This window comes from Solea solea, chromosome 4 (genome assembly GCF_958295425.1).
Source record: "Solea solea chromosome 4, fSolSol10.1, whole genome shotgun sequence".
Classification (NCBI taxonomy): Eukaryota; Metazoa; Chordata; class Actinopteri; order Pleuronectiformes; family Soleidae; genus Solea; species Solea solea.
The window spans coordinates 20,192,103-20,209,213 of record NC_081137.1 but is presented as its reverse complement, the minus strand read 5'-3'; the positions used below and the strand labels follow the sequence as shown (position 1 = coordinate 20,209,213).

Sequence of the window (17,111 nt, the reverse complement as noted above, 5' to 3'; positions counted from 1 at the left end):
CCTACTTAAAAGCCTAAAGGCTTATGTTACCCCTCGACTACTCTGTTCATCAAAGGATTGTAGTTTGGCGGTGCCAAAACCACACACACAACAATCCAGACTCTTTTCATGTGTCGTTCCACGCTGGTGGAATGACCTACTGAATGTTACCAGATCAGGGGCATCCACCTTGAAGAAGCTCTTGAAAACCCAGCTCTTCCAAGAGCATCTTCTGCCCTAGCAATTACCTTACCCCCTCCCCTGCACTTGGATCCACCTCGGCACTCTCACCCTCTATCAGTCCACTGTTCCTATCTAGTGGAGTTCTCCAAGACTACTTCTATTTAGCTTATTCCTCTTTTGTAAATAACTTTCGATAAACGACCCGGGTTCGAGCCCGTGTTGGAACAAGGGCCTTACTGCATGGAGTTGGCATATTCTTGGCGTGTGTGCATGGGATGTCTCTGGGTTCTCCGGGCTCCCGTCCACAGTCTAAAAATATGCACTATGGGGATTAGGTAAATTGGTCACTCTTAATTGACTGTGGCTAGAAAACCAAGGTTTGCCCAGTGGAAGTCGGCTGCAGAGGCTTTGTGGGACAAGCAACGATCAGGCTGCTTAAGGACTTGGGAATTCGAGGCCAAGCCCAATGCCAAGCCATCAAAGCCCTCTCACATGCAGCTGAACAGGCAAGCTGATGACTCTGGGTGAAGAGGAGAGACGCCACCTGGGCTCCAAAATAGCCTCTTTGGCACAGACAGGACTGTGCCAAGGAGAGCTGAGGAGGGCACAGCTGGGACACCAGGTGTTGCCAGTGAGCTTTCTGGTGGTGTTGTGGGCCTGTCATCAAAACACCAGAGAAGGAGGGTGCCCACCTGATGACCCCCCATGAAGCACAACCCTCAGGATGGCCAGAGGGCGGCAGAGCAGGTGGAGAACTTCATGTAGCTAGGTGGAGCAACAAGATCTTTTGAGTTGTATTCCATCCAATGCCTGTGGCACAAGGTAGGTCTGAGGTTTTTGAGAGTGGTCCAAAGACAAGCAAGCCTATTAGGATGTCTGCCCAAAATATTTTTACCCCAGTCAGGCCCAGAGAGGTGTCTGAGGTGAAGCCTTTTAAACCCTAATGTCCTAATAGAATGCCAACTCATTCAAGCCATAGCTGTGTCCTGCGACCAGAAGAGGGGGGTACAGGCTTGGTGAGAAGGTTACAAACTTCCCCTGTCCTAGTTAATGGGAATGATACCGGTGCCCTGTTAGACACAGGAAGATTCTACACCTGCACGTAGTGGAGAAAAGGGACTTTGTACAGGTTGGAAGCTAAAATCTTTGTTTACATACAAAGTCAATGCACAGACGCGATTTTGGCATCAGCCGAGCAGCCAGGCAGCGCAGTCACCGTTGAGATCCTCCAGATGATGTCACATACTTGCCAGCGACCAGACTCGGCTCATAATGGAGGGGGACACATATACTTTTTGTGTGTGGACACTCAGAGTTCTATGACACTATACAGTATCTATTGTGGAAACATCTGCAGAGAAGAAACTGCCGTCTTGTGTGGTTTCATAACGCCAGCGAACACAACACTGTTTACTTCAAGATGGTGGTTCTCATACATACGGAGCTCCCAAAGTAAACAGTGAAACTCTCCACTCCAGTTTACTAGTAGACTACACACCAATGCTATATGCTGCAGGTAACAAAAGCTAATTCGAGCAAAGTCGACATTGACAAGGATGCGCCTTGAGATTCAGACTCAGAAACTAAACACAGACTTTTTGCTTCTTTTCTGCCTTAGTCCAGCACCAAATCAGAACATGCTTGACCACAGCATGGTTGCCAGTATAACTTCTGTTCCAGTGATACATAAGCAGTTTGGATTGCATCGGTATTATGTTGCTAAAACAAAACCTAACATCAGTCACATGATAATTTACTATATTTATGTCTTCTTCTTCATCAACTTTGGTGTTTTACAACGGTTGATGTCCGTATTATTACATCACTGCCCCCATTTACTTCTGGATTTTCAACTTCTTTTTTGGTTGTCCCTCTCCTTATTTGATAGTCATTACAAATTTCATATTGTGCAAATATGGTATAAATGAATCTCCAGGTAATGCAAGTATTAAGAAACTAATAGGCTTGTTTATTTTGGTCTGATATGTGTTTGGAAATATAGGATCGTACAACAATTAGGAGGTCAATAATACATTGTGTAGTTCATAGTGTTTAAGATGGGATTGGGTCAGTCAACCTATTGAATGATTAATATTTGTCCATCTTGTCTACATTTGATTGTGTCCAGAATATATTTTATCACGTAAATTGAGTTTAGGGCCATTTATAACTGTACTATTCTTCTTGTGATCCACGAGAAAACAAACAAAAATATGTTTTCAAAGTGCACAATGACCTCTTTGAATACCTGAAACAGCTGCAATCGGTAATTGAGTTTTGTGATGCTTGCATGTAGACTCAAGGGATCAGGCCGTCACCGTATCTGTCACAAACAGAGGAGCTTGTCATGTCTTCTTTAATAAAACGGAGCAAGAGAGAAACAAACTCACTTTGTAACAGAGCACATTGGTGTTCTCCACATCTGTCCTTGTGCGTTGGAGATTTGAACACTGACAAGAATATGACTATGGACTTATTCAACTCTGCTCTTGGCAAAAACATCACCTTTGTGCGTCCTGCATATTTTATAATAAGTGGATTCATTGGAATACCTAATGCCATGTATTACTATATCTTTCTCTTTTTTGTTTACATTATTTCAGTGGTGGGAAACACAGTTGTGATGACTGTAATTTACTTGGATCATAATCTGTGGACTCCAAAATATATAGTAGTTTTTAACCTGGCCTTTGTAGACCTGTTTGGTACCACTGCTTTGGTGCCAAAGGTCCTTGACCTCTTCCTGTTTAACAATAACCACATATCCTACAATGACTGCTTGACATTCCTTTTCTTCTGCTATGTCGCTGTGATAATGCAGATTCTTAATCTGATTGCGCTCTCCTATGACAGACTGATTGCTATTATTTTCCCACTGCACTATCAAGTGAGAGTGACTCACAGGTTCATGTTTTCTTTGATTGCTTCTTTTTGGCTCTTTGCCATAACTGTGACTCTCCTGTTAGTCGGCCTCGTCACACGACTGTCCTTCTGTAAGTCTTCTGTGGTTGTTAACAGCTATTTCTGTGACTATAGTCAGATATATCGACTGGCTTGCAATGACAAAACACCCACATACGTCTTAGCTGTATTCCTAAGAGTTATTCTTCTTTGGCTTCCATTGTGTTTCATCTTGGGTACTTACGTGTGTATTGTCATTGCTTTGACTAGAGTGGCAACAGCTCAGGAAAGAGTGAAGGCCCTTAAAACCTGCACAGCTCATATTTCACTGGTGGCCATCTATTTCATTCCAATATTAATCTCAGTTACCATGCAGAATATTCATCCAAATTCCAGGATTATTAACCTTTCTCTGTCCTCTGTATTTCCTCCCATGTTAAACCCAATTGTTTATGTTCTGCAGACACAAGAAATAAAAACATCACTGAGAAAGCTTTTAAAGATCACAAAACAATCCAAGATTACCGTGAAGAAAGTACTGATTAGATGACCATATCTCTCTCTCTCTATATATATATATATATATATATATATATATATATATATATATATATATATATATATATATATATATATATACAAACGTAAACAGTATAAAGAGTAACAGTAAAGTAGTACAACCAATGATGCATTTACTATTTTAAATAATTTACTACTAATATTTTGATATGAATCAGATCATACATGGTATTTTTTGTTGATATTGCTTAGCTAATGCCTGAAAAGATCAATGATGAAATTTATGGTATGTACAACACAGTCATAGGACCAGTTTTCTGCTAAGCGATTTTATTTGTACCTCCTGTGTTTGTGTGATGACTGCAGTTACATTAGATACAGCAAACTATTTCAGTTGTTCTGTTAAAGTCTCTTCATGCAGTCCACTTGGAATATATTTCATGATTTAAGACTTACAAAAAGGTGATTTTGTATTTGTAGTGTCATTTAATTTTGAATGAATAAACATGAAAGATATATGATGATCAAATGTTTTTTAATGGTTATTGACGCCATTTTGTGGCTTATTATTATAATAATAATAATAATAATTATTATTATTATTATTATGGTTCTGTTTGGTATGTAATATCATTTATATGTTGTGTCCCTCATCTGTAAAGCTCTGTCAAGATATGCCATCATACCTGATGAGGGAGATCTAAACACTGTAAGACTGAGAAACACAATGAGAATTGTATGGAGCTGACAGATTAGTGTGAAATCATTTTGAAAATGTTTGAATCTAACAGACATTTATTTTCAATAAATAGTTACACACTGCAACATTTACACACACATTGTTTTATAAATTGTGTTGAAAGCTTCATAAGTGCGTACAAAACAGTGATAATATGCTGCATCAATGCATTCTACAGTATTAAATATTGAAGAGAAACCAAGCCTGTCAGGCAAAAGAATCGTTGGAAGTGGTTGTCATCCATACGGAGCTCCCGAAGTAAACAGCGAAACTCTCCAAGTTGTTTCCGGCTACGGATTATGTTTTGAAACTACACATCACGGTGGTTTCTTCCCTGAAGATGATTCCACAACATATAGTGCAACAATGTTTTGGTTGATGGTGAAAAGAAATGCAGTTTACTAGTAGACTACACACCAACGCTATATGCTGCAAGTAATATAAGCTAATTCAAGCAAAGTAGACATTGACAAGGATGTGCCTTGAGATTCAGACTCAGAAACTAAACACAGACTTTTTGCTTCTTTTCTGCCTTAGTCCAGCACCAAATCAGAACATGCTTGACCACAGCATGGTTGCCAGTATAACTTCTGCTCCAGTGATACATAAGCAGTTTGGATTGCATCTGTAATATGTCGCTAAAACAAAACCTAACATCAGTCACATGATAATTTACTATATTTATGTCTTCTTCTTCTTCATCAACTTTGGTGTTTTACAACAATTGGTATCCGTATTATTACATCACTGCCCCCATTTACTTCTGGATTTTCAGCTTCTTTTTTGGTTGTCCCTCTCCTTATGTGATAGTCATTACACATTTGAAATTGTGCAAAAATGGTAGAAATTAATCTCCAGGAAATGCAGGTATTAAGAAACTTAAAGTCTTGGCCATTTTGGTCTGATATGTGTTGTTTGGAAAATATAGGATCATACCACAATTAGGAGGTCAATAATACATTGTGTAGTTCATAGTGTTTAGGCTGGGATTGGGTCAGTCACCCTATTGAATGATTAATATTTGTCCATCTTTTCTATCACGTAAATTGAGTTAATTGAGTCATTTACTAATGTACTATTCTTCTTGTGATCCATGAGAAAACAAACAAAAATATGTTTTCAAAGTGCACAATGACCTCTTTGAATACCTGAAACAGCTGCAATCGGTAAATGAGTTTTGTGATGCTCGCATGTAGACTCAAGGGATCAGGCCGTCGCCGTATATGTCACAAACAGAGGAGCTTGACATGTCTTCTTTAATAAAACGGAGCAAGAGAGAAACAAACTCACTTTTTAACAGCGCACATTGGTGTTCTCCACATCTGTCCTTGTGCGTTGGAGATTTGAACACCGACAAGAATTTAACAATGGACTTATTCAACTCCGCTCTTGGCAAAAACATCACCTTTGTGCGTCCTGCATATTTTATAATAAGTGGATTCATTGGAATACCTAATGCCATGTATTACTATATCTTTCTCTTTTTTGTTTACTTTATTTCAGTGGTGGGAAACACAGTTGTGATGACTGTAATTTACTTGGATCATAATCTGTGGACTCCAAAATATATAGTAGTTTTTAACCTGGCCTTTGCAGACCTGTTTGGTACCACTGCTTTGGTGCCAAAGGTCCTTGACCTCTTCCTGTTTAACAATAACCGCATATCCTACAGCGACTGCTTGACATTTATTTTCTTCTGCTATGTCGCTGTGATAATGCAGATTCTTAATTTGATTGCACTCTCCTATGACAGACTGATTGCTATTATTTTCCCACTGCATTATCAAGTGAGAGTGACTCACAGGTTCATGTTTTCTTTGATTGCTTCTTTTTGGCTCTTTGCCATTGCTGTGTGCCTCATGGCAGCCGGCCTCCTCACAAGACTGTCCTTCTGTAAGTCTTCTGTGGTTGTTAACAGCTATTTCTGTGACCATACTCCTCTATACTCACAGGCTTGCAATGACAAAACACCCACATATGTCTTGTCTATTTTTCTAATGGTTATTATTCTTTGGTTTCCGTTGAGTTTCATCTTGGGTACTTACGTGTGTATTGTCATTGCTTTGACTAGAGTTGCAACAGCTCAGGAAAGAGTGAAGGCCCTTAAAACCTGCACAGCTCATATTTCACTGGTGGCCATCTATTTCATTCCAGTATTAATCTCAGCTACCATGCAAAATATTCATCCAAATTCCAGGATTATTAACCATTCTCTGACCTCTGTATTTCCTCCCATGTTAAACCCAATTGTTTATGTTCTGCAGACACAAGAAATAAAAACATCACTGAGAAAGCTTTTAAAGATCACAAAACAATCCAAGATTACCGTGAGGAAATGACTGATTAGATGACCATTTCTGTCTATATATAAAAACATACACAGTATAAAGAGTAACAGTAAAGTAGTAAAACCAATGATGCATTTACTATTTTAAATAATTTACTACTAATATTTTGATATGAATGAGATCATACATAGTATTTTTTGTTAATATTGCTCAGCTAACACTTGCAAAGATCAATGATGAAATTTATGGTATGTACAACACAGTCATAGGACCAGTTTTCTGCTAACTGATTTTATTTGTACCTCCTGTGTTTGTGTGATGACTGCAGTTACATTAGATACAGCAAACTATTTCAGGTCTGTTAATGTCTCTTCATGCAGTCCACTTGGAATATATTTCATGATTTAAGACTTACAAAAAGGTGATTTTGTATTTGTAGTGTCATTTAATTTTGAATGAATCAACATGAAAGATATATGATGATCACATTTTTTTTTAATGGTTATTGACTCCATTTTGTGGCTTATTATTATTATTATTATTATTATTATGGTTCTGTTTGGTATGTAATATCATTCGTATGTTTCCCTCATCTGTAAAGCTCTGTCAAGATATGCCATCATACCTGACTGAGGGAGATCTAAACACTGTAAGACTGAGAAACACAGTGAGAATTGTATGGAACTGACAGATTAGTGTGAAATAATTTTGACAATGTTTGAATATAACAGACATTTATTTTCAATAAATAGTTATACACTGCAACATTTACACACACATTGTTTTATAAAACGTGTTGAAAGCTTCATAGCTGCGTACAAAACAGTGATAATATGCTGCATCAATGCATTCTACAGTAACATATTAAAGAGGACACCAAGCCTCATTACTGACCTAAAAAGTGACTTAACATGATAATCATCTCCCATATTGACTACTGCAATGCCCTGCTCACAGGCCTCCTGACCTGTGCTGTGAAACCGTTACCGATGGTCCAGAATGCTGCGGCGTTCCTGGTCTTCCATCAGCCTAAAAGGGCACCTGCATGTCACCCCTCTGTTCATTGAGCTCCACTGGCTACCCTTAGCCGCCCTTGTCAAATTCAAATCACTGATGCTAGCCTACAAAGTGCTTCATGGGTCCACTCCCACCTACTTAAATGCCTAAAGGCTTATGTTACCCCTCGACTCCTCTGTTCATCAAAGGATTGTCGTCTGGCGGTGCCAACACCACACACGCAACAATGCAGACTCTTTTCATTTGTCGTTCCACGCTGGTGGAATGACCTACTGAGCGCTACCAGATCAGGGGCGTCCATCTTCAAGAAGCTCTTGAAAACCCAGCTCTTCCAAGAGCATCTTCTGCCCTAGCAATTACCTTACCCCTCCCTGCACTTGGATCCACCTCGGCACTCTCACCCTCTATCAGTCCACTGTTCCTATCTAGTGGAGTTCTTTCCAAGTGTGCTGTTGATATTTATGAAATGTACTAACTTTTACTTATTTACTAATGTATGTCTTTTATTGGCATATCCACACCTTTGCCCAGGGACTACAGTTAAAAACTAGCTTTGCAGCTAAAACTGGCACTTTCACAGAAATGTTCATAAATGTGTATTGTCCCTTATTCCAAAAAAAAAAAAAAAAAAGACTACTTCTATGTAGCTTATTCCTCTTTTGTAAATAACTTTGGATAAAAGACCCGGGTTCGACCCCGGGTAGGAACAAGGGCCTTACTGCATGGAGTTGGCATATTCTCCACTGTGTGTGTGTGCATGGGTTGTCTCCGGGTTCTCCGGCTTCCTCCCACAGTCCAAAAACATGCAATATGGGGATTAGGTGGAAGTCGACTGCAGAGGCTTTGGGGGACAAGCGACGACCAGGCTGCTTAAGGACTTGGTAATTCGAGGCCAAGCCCAAAGCCAAGCCATCAAAGCCCTCTCACATGCAGCTGAACAGGAAAGCTGATGGCTCTGGGTGAGGAGGAGAGAAGCCACCTGGGCTCCAAAATAGCCTCCTTGGTACAGAAGGGCTAAGAGCTGAGGGGGGCACATCTGGGACACTAGGTGTTGCCGATGAGCCTTCTGGAGGTGTTGTGGGCCTGTCAGCGAAACACCAGAGAAGGAGGGTGCCCACTAGATGACCCCCCATGAGTCCCTGAACCCTTCTGTCCCATAAACAATACCATGTCTCCTACCTGGAAACCCCTTGGATGCCTGCTCCAATCCACCTCACACCTCGAGTGCAAATCACTAAGGGATTGTACAACCTAGTCCTAATACAGAACTGACAGAACTTCATTAGTGGACAGTGTTAATAGTGCCCTATCTCACTGGCAAAGCATGGAGTGCCTATGTGGCAATGGACATGGAACAGGCCATGGATTATGAGTGGGTGAAGGAAGCCATATTCAACAAGTACGAGATCGCTGGAGGAGCTTCCATGAACCTGAGGTCAGGCATGGAGAAATTACATGTTAACTGTACACCCACCTTAAGGATTTGTTCCAAAAGTGGATTAGGCCGGCAAATAGGTTGGTTGAAGAGGTCAAGCACCAGACATCCAAGTCTGGGTGAGGAAGCATAACCCTCAGGATGGCCAGAGGGCGGCAGGACGGGTGGAGAACTTCATGTTGCTAGGCGGAGCAACAAGAACTTCCGGGTTGTATTCCATCCAAGGCCTGTGGCATGAGGTAGGTCTGAGGGTTTTGAAAGTGGTCTAAGGACAAGCAAGCCTAATAGGATGTCGTCCCAAAATATTTTTCCCCAGTCAGGCCCAGAGAGGTGTCTGAGGTGAAGCCTTTTAAGCCAGAATGTCCTAATAGAAAGCCAAAGCATTCAAGCCATAGCTGTGTCCCGCGACCAGAAGAGGGGGATACAGGCTTGGTGAAAAGGCAACAGACTTCCCCTGTCCTAGTTAATGGGAACGATACTGGTGCCCTGTTAGACACAGGAAGACACTAGTACAGTTACCGTTGAGATTCTCCAGATGATGTCACATACTTGCCAGCGACCAGACTCGGCTCATAATGGAGGGGTAAACTTATCATTTTTGTGTGTGGACACTCGGAGTACTATGGCACTATATCTCTTGTGGAAACATCTGCAGAGAAGAAACTGCTGTCTTGTGTGGTTTCATAACAACAGCGAACACAACACTGTTTAATTCAGGAGCTCCGTATTGAGCCTTTCATGCAAAAGAATCGTTGGAAGTGGTTCTCATCCATATGGAGCTCCCAAAGTAAACAGCGAAATTCTCCAAGTTGTGTCCACGTATGGACGATGTTTTGAAACCACACATCACGGTGGTTTCTTCTCTGCAGATGATTCCACAACAATGTTTTGGTTGATGGTGAAAAGAAATGCAGTTTACTAGTAGACTACACACCAACGCTATATGCTGCAGGTAACAAAAGCTTATTCAAGCAAAGTAGACACTGACAAGGATGTGCCTTGAGATTCAGACTCAGAAACTAAACAGACTTTTTGCTTCTTTTCTGCCTTAGTCCAGCACCAAATCAGAACATGCTTGACCACAGCATGGTTGCCAGTATAACTTCTGCTCCAGTGATACATAAGCAGTTTGGATTGCATCTGTAATATGTCGCTAAAACAAAACCTAACATCAGTCACATGATAATTTACTATATTTATGTCTTCTTCTTCATCAACTTTGGTGTTTTACAACAATTGGTATCCGTATTATTACATCACTGCCCCCATTTACTTCTGGATTTCAGCTTCTTTTTTGGTTGTCCCTCTCCTTATGTGATAGTCATTACACATTTGAAATTGTGCAAAAATGGTAGAAATTAATCTCCAGGAAATGCAGGTATTAAGAAACTTAAAGTCTTGTATATTTTGGTCTGATATGTGTTTGGAAAATATAGGATCTTACCACAATTAGGAGGTCAATAATACATTGTGTAGTTCATAGTGTTTAGGCTGGGATTGGGTCAGGCAACCTATTGAATGATTAATATTTGTCCATCTTTTCTATCACGTAAATTGAGTTAATTGAGTCATTTACTACTGTACTATTCTTCTTGTGATCCATGAGAAAACAAACAAAAATATGTTTTCAAAGTGCCCTATGACCTCTTTGAATACCTGAAACAGCTGCAATCGGTAATTGAGTTTTGTGATGCTTGCATGTAGACTCAAGGGATCAGGCCGTCACCGTATCTGTCACAAACAGAGGAGCTTGTCATGTCTTCTTTAATAAAACGGAGCAAGAGAGAAACTAACTCACTTTTTAACAGCGCACATTGGTGTTCTCCACATCTGTCCTTGTGCGTTGGAGATTTGAACACTGACAAGAATTTAACAATGGACTTATTCAACTCCGCTCTTGGCAAAAACATCACCTTTGTGCGTCCTGCATATTTTCTAATAAGTGGATTCATTGGAATACCTAATGTCATGTATTACTATATCTTTCTCTTTTTTGTTTACATTATTTCAGTGGTGGGAAACACAGTTGTGATGACTGTAATTTATTTGGACCATAATCTGTGGACTCCAAAATATATAGTAGTTTTTAACCTGGCCTTTGCAGACCTGTTTGGTAGCACTGCTTTGGTTCCAAAGGTCCTTGACCTCTTCCTGTTTAACACTAACCGCATATCCTACAGCGACTGCTTGACATTCCTTTTCTTCTGCTATGTCACCCTGATAATGCAGTGTCTTAATCTGATTGCGCTCTCCTATGACAGACTGATTGCTATTACTTACCCACTGCACTATCAAGTGAGAGTGACTCACAGGTTCATGTTTTCTTTGATTGCTTCTTTTTGGCTCTTTGACATAACTGTGATGCTTGTGATAGTCGGCCTCCTCACAAGACTGTCCTTCTGTAAGTCTTCTGTGGTTGTTAACAGCTATTTCTGTGACCATAGGCCGCTATATTTACAGGCTTGCAATGACATGACACCCTCACGTGTCTTTGCTTTATTTCTATTTGTTATTCTTCTTTGGCTTCCATTGAGTTTCATCTTGGGTACTTACGTGTGTATTGTCTTTGCTTTGACTAGAGTGGCAACAGCTCAGGAAAGAGTGAAGGCCCTTAAAACCTGCACAGCTCATATTTCACTGGTGGCCATCTATTTCATTCCAATATCAATCTCATCTACCATGCAAAATATTCATCCAAATGACCGGATTATTAACCATTCTCTGACCTCTGTATTTCCTCCCATGTTAAACCCAATTGTTTATGTTCTGCAGACACAAGAAATAAAAACATCACTGAGAAAGCTTTTAAAGATCACAAAACAATCCAAGATTACCGTGAGGAAAGTACTGATTAGATGACCATTTTTGTCTATATATAAAAACGTAAACAGTATAAAGAGTATCATTAAAATAGTAAACCCAATGATGCATTTACTATTTTAAATAATTCACTACTAATGTTTTGACTTGAATCAGATCATACAGGGTACTTTTTGTTGCTATTGCTCAGCTAATACCTGAAAAGATCAATGATGAAATTTATGGTATGTACAACACAGTCATAGGACCAGTTTTCCGCTAACCGATTTTATTTGTACCTCCTGTGTTTGTGTGATGACTGCAGTTACATTAGATACAGCAAACTATTTCAGGTCTGTTAAAGTCTCTTCATGCAGTCCACTTGGAATATATTTCATGAGTTAAGACTTACAAAAAGGTGATTTTGTATTTGTAGTGTCATTTCATTTTGAATGAATAAACATGAAAGATATATGCTGATCACATTTTTTTTAATGGTTATTGATGACATTTTGTGGCTTATCGTCATAATAATAATAATAATAATTAGTATTATGGTTCTGTTTGGTATGTAATTTGTAATCATTTGTATGTTGTGTCCCTCATCTGTAAAGCTCTGTCAAGATATGCCTTCATACCTGACTGAGGGAGATCTAAATACTGTAAGACTGAGAAACACAGTGAGAATTGTATGGAGCTGACAGATTAGTGTGAAATCATTTTGACAATGTTTGAATTTAACAGACATTTATTTTCAATAAATAGTTACACACTGCAACATTTACACACACATTGTTATATAAATTATGTTGAAAGCTTCATAAGTGCGTACAAAACAGTGATAATATGCTGAATCAATGCATTCTACAGTAACATATTAAAGAGACACCAAGCCTCATTACTGACCTAAAAAGTAACTTAACATGATAATTTTGTGCGAGTGCACATGTCCGCGGCGAGGTCTCGGCAGGGGTTCGCTGTAAACCAACTTCGCCCAGAGCCCTTCCAAGCCGATCTAGAGTCGGTCACGGCGCACCACCGGTGGAGGAAATTTCATGTCAAACTTATGTGTGACACTGTTGTATGATGAAGTTGGCATCAATTCATGGAAAAAACTGTTGAAAAGTTGAAATATGGAGATTAAAGGTTTCTGCCCAACAGTAATCTACAATACTTATTGACCTAAATGGATTTGTTAAAAGACTATACTTCTTTTTGAAAAAAAAATAAAACAACCTAAAACTGACTCAAACTTTTTTGAGTTTTCGTCGACTAAAATTGGACTAAAACTATCACATATAGAAATGACTGAAACGTGACTAAAACTAATAAGCGTTTTAGTCCAAAAGACTAAAACTAAGACTAAATCTAGAATGGCTTCCAAAAACAACACTGCACAGTACACCATCCAGAGAAACATCCAGACCAGTGGAGAAAACTGCTGAACATTCCAGATCAGGAGCTGAGCTGCTGAGTGTTGAATACCAGAAAATGGAAGAGAGGTGACGCATGTCCATGAAAATAAACCTCTTTACCACTACAGCACAGTTTCTCTTACTGCAAATGTCATTGGTCTTTGTATATTTGACTACTTATTAAACTATTCAATTTAATCAACACATTTAATTAAGATTTTCTGCCAAATGCAATAGCTTACAACATTTATCTTATTTGCTCTGTTTACATGGCAATGCTGACACCTATTGGTGATTTACTGCCTTAACAACACTCGCAATGGAGAAGATAAGGATAATTTAATAGCATTTAATAGAGCCTTGTAGTAACGTATAAATACGGTAATAAAAATCAAAAAATAGTCTGATAGACTGTTTAATATACAACACATGACTTATTTTGGCATACAAAGAACCAACTCGTAACCAAAGACTACGCTATGTAAAATGTGAATTAACTTTTATTAGTAACTTTGGTAAGTTTCAGATTTCAATTCATAAATAACATCGATGGAGGGGGGCCCAAAAAATACAGTCTGCCTAGTATAGTCCATTTATTTAATCCGGCTCTGACTACACACCAACGCTATATGCTGCAGGTAACAAAAGCTAATCAAGCAAAGTAGACACTGATAAGGATGTGCCTTGAGATTCAGACTCAGAAACTAAACACAGACTTTTTGCTTCTTTTCTGCCTTAGTCCAGCACCAAATCAGAACATGCTTGACCACAGCATGGTTGCCAGTATAACTTCTGCTCCAGTGACGCATAAGCAGTTTGGATTGCATCTGTAATATGTCGCTAAAACAAAACCTAACATCAGTCACATAATTTACTATATTTATGTCTTCTTCTTCTTCTTCTTCTTCTTCTTCTAATTCTTCTTCATCAACTTTGGTGTTTTACAACAGTTGGTATCAGTATTATTACATCACTGCCCCCATTTACTTCTGGATTTTCACTTCTTTTTTGGTTGTCCCTCTCCTTATTTGATTACAAATTTCTAATTGTGCAAAAATGGTAGAAATTAATCTCCAGGTAATGTAGGTATTAAGAAACTTATAGTCTTGTTTATTTTGGTCTGATATGTGTTGTTTGGAAAATATAGGATCATACCACAATTAGGAGGTCAATAATACATTGTGCAGTTCATAGTGTTTAGGCTGGGATTGGGTCAGGCAACCTATTGAATGATTAATATTTGTCCATCTTGTCTATATTTGATTGTGTCCTGAATGTATTTTATTACCTAAATAGAGTTAACGGTCATTTACTACTGTACTATTCTTCTTGTGATCCACGAGAAAACAAAAACATGTTTTCAAAGTGCACAATGACCTCTTTGAATACCTGAAACCAACTCAATTGGTAATTGAGTTTTGTGATGCTCGCATGTAGACTCAAGGGATCAGGCCGTCACCGTATCTGTCACAAACAGAGGAGCTTGTCATGTCTTCTTTAATAAAACGGAGCAAGAGAGAAACTAACTCACTTTTTAACAGCGCACATTGGTGTTCTCCACATCTGTCCTTGTGCGTTGGAGATTTGAACACAGACAAGAATTTAACAATGGACTTATTCAACTCCGCTCTTGGCAAAAACATCACCTTTGTGCGTCCTGCATATTTTATAATAAGTGGATTCATTGGATTACCTAATGCCATGTATTACTATATCTTTCTCTTTTTTGTTTATATTATTTCAGTGGTGGGAAACACAGTTGTGATGACTGTAATTTACTTGGATCATAATCTGTGGACTCCAAAATATATGGTAGTTTTTAACCTGGCCTTTACAGACCTGTTTGGTACCACTGCTTTGGTGCCGAAGGTCCTTGACCTCTTCCTGTTTAACAATAACCGCATATCCTACAGTGACTGCTTGACATTCCTTTTCTTCTGCTATGCCACTCTGATGATCCAGATTCTTAATCTCGTTGCACTCTCCTATGACAGACTGATTGCTATTAAGTACCCACTGCACTATCAAGTGAGAGTGACTCACAGGTTCATGTTTTCTTTAATTGCTTCTTTTTGGCTCTTTGCCATTGCTGTGTGCCTCACGGCAGTCGGCCTCCTCACAAGACTGTCCTTCTGTAAGTCTTCTGTGGTTGTTAACAGCTATTTCTGTGACCATCGTCAGATATACCGACAGGCTTGCAATGACAAAACACCTTCAAATGTCTTTGCTCTATTTCTATATGTTATTTTTCTTTGGCTTCCATTGAGTTTCATCTTAGGTACTTACGTGTGTATTGTCTTTGCTTTGACTAGAGTGGCAACAGCTCAGGAAAGAGTGAAGGCCCTTAAAACCTGCACAGGTCATATTTCACTGGTGGCCATCTATTTCATTCCAGTATTAATCTCAACTAGCTTGCACAATCTTCATTCAAATTCCAGGATTATTAGCATTTCTCTGACCTCTGTATTTCCTCCCATGTTAAACCCAATTGTTTATGTTCTGCAGACACAAGAAATAAAAACATCACTGAGTAAGCTTTTAAAGATCACAAAACAATCCAAGTGTACCGTGAGGAAACTACTGATTAGATGACCATATCTGCCTATATATATATATATATATATATAAACGTAAACAGTATAAAGAGTAAGAGTAAACTAGTAAAACCAATGATGCATTTACTATTTCAAATAATTTACTATCAATGTTTTGACATGAATCAGATCATACATGGTGTTTTTTGTTGATATTGCTCAGCTAATACCTGGAAAAAAAAATACAGTCATAGGACCAGTTTTCTGCTAACCGATTTTATTTGTACCTCCTGTGTTTGTGTGATGACTGCAGTTACATTAGATACAGCAAACTATTTCAGTTCTGTTAAAGTCTCTTCATGCAGTCCACTTGGAATATATTTCATGATTTAAGACTTACAAAAAGGTGATTTTGTATTTGTAGTGTCATTTAATTTTGAATGAATAAACATGAAAGATATATGCTGATCACATTTTTTTTCAATGGTGATTGACTTCATTTTGTGGCTTATTATTATTATTATTATTATTATGGTTCTGTTTGGTATGTAAGATCATTTGTATGTTGTGTCCTTCATCTGTAAAGTTCTGTCAATATATGCCATCTTACCTGACTGAGGGAGATCTAAACACCGTAAGACTGAGAAACACAGTGAGAATTGTATGGAGCTGACAGATTAGTGTGAAATCATTTTGACAGTGTTTGAATCTAACAGACATTTATTTTCAATAAATAGTTACACACTGCAACATTTACACACACATTGTTTTATAAAATGTGTTGAAAGCTTCATAGCTGGGTACAAAACAGTGATAATATGCTGCATCAATGCATTCTGCAGTAACATATTAAAGAGACACCAAGCCTCATCACCGACCTAAAAGGTGACTTAGTTCATAACACCAGCGAACACAACACTGTTTACTTTGGGAGCTCCGTATCGAGCCTGTCATGCAAAATAATCATTGGAAGTGGTTCTCATCCATACGGAGCTCCCGAAGTAAACAGCAAAATTCTCCAAGTTGTGTCCATGTATGAATTATGTTGTGAAACTACACATCACGGTGGTTTCTTCTCTGCAGATGATTCCACAACAATGTTTTGGTTGATGGTGAAAAGAAATGCAGTTTACTAGTAGACTACACACCAATGCTATATGCTGCAGGCAACAAAAGCTAATTCAAGCAAAGTCGACATTGACAAGGATGTGCCTTGAGATTCAGACTCAGAAACTAAACACAGACTTTTTGCTTCTTTTCTGCCTTAGTCCAGCACCAAATCAGAACATGCTTGACCACAGC

General features: G+C 38.8%; 4 protein-coding genes across 4 annotated transcripts; all 4 read left to right on the top strand.

The window, feature by feature from the left end:
* Nucleotides 1-2,629: 2,629 nt before the first annotated feature.
* Nucleotides 2,630-3,613, top strand: LOC131458691 (olfactory receptor 8G17-like). Its single transcript, XM_058627894.1, has one exon. It carries the CDS (start codon nucleotides 2,630-2,632, stop codon nucleotides 3,611-3,613), a length of 984 nt encoding a protein of 327 aa, XP_058483877.1.
* A 2,075-nt stretch (nucleotides 3,614-5,688) lies between these two features.
* On the top strand, nucleotides 5,689-6,660 carry LOC131458884 (olfactory receptor 8G17-like). Its single transcript, XM_058628204.1, has one exon. The coding sequence runs from the start codon at nucleotides 5,689-5,691 to the stop codon at nucleotides 6,658-6,660; it is 972 nt and encodes a 323-aa protein (XP_058484187.1).
* Nucleotides 6,661-10,936: 4,276 nt separating this feature from the next.
* Nucleotides 10,937-11,920, top strand: LOC131458690 (olfactory receptor 8G1-like). The gene has a single exon (XM_058627893.1). The coding sequence runs from the start codon at nucleotides 10,937-10,939 to the stop codon at nucleotides 11,918-11,920; it is 984 nt and encodes a 327-aa protein (XP_058483876.1).
* A 2,963-nt stretch (nucleotides 11,921-14,883) lies between these two features.
* On the top strand, nucleotides 14,884-15,867 carry LOC131458689 (olfactory receptor 6C4-like). The gene has a single exon (XM_058627892.1). It carries the CDS (start codon nucleotides 14,884-14,886, stop codon nucleotides 15,865-15,867), a length of 984 nt encoding a protein of 327 aa, XP_058483875.1.
* Nucleotides 15,868-17,111: the final 1,244 nt, after the last annotated feature.

Bases quoted from the DNA above. Each gene is read 5' to 3' on its own strand.
- LOC131458691 (XM_058627894.1), top strand. From the start codon at position 2,630: ATGGACTTATTCAACTCTGCTCTTGGCAAAAACATCACCTTTGTGCGT.
- LOC131458884 (XM_058628204.1), top strand. From the start codon at position 5,689: ATGGACTTATTCAACTCCGCTCTTGGCAAAAACATCACCTTTGTGCGT.
- LOC131458690 (XM_058627893.1), top strand. From the start codon at position 10,937: ATGGACTTATTCAACTCCGCTCTTGGCAAAAACATCACCTTTGTGCGT.
- LOC131458689 (XM_058627892.1), top strand. From the start codon at position 14,884: ATGGACTTATTCAACTCCGCTCTTGGCAAAAACATCACCTTTGTGCGT.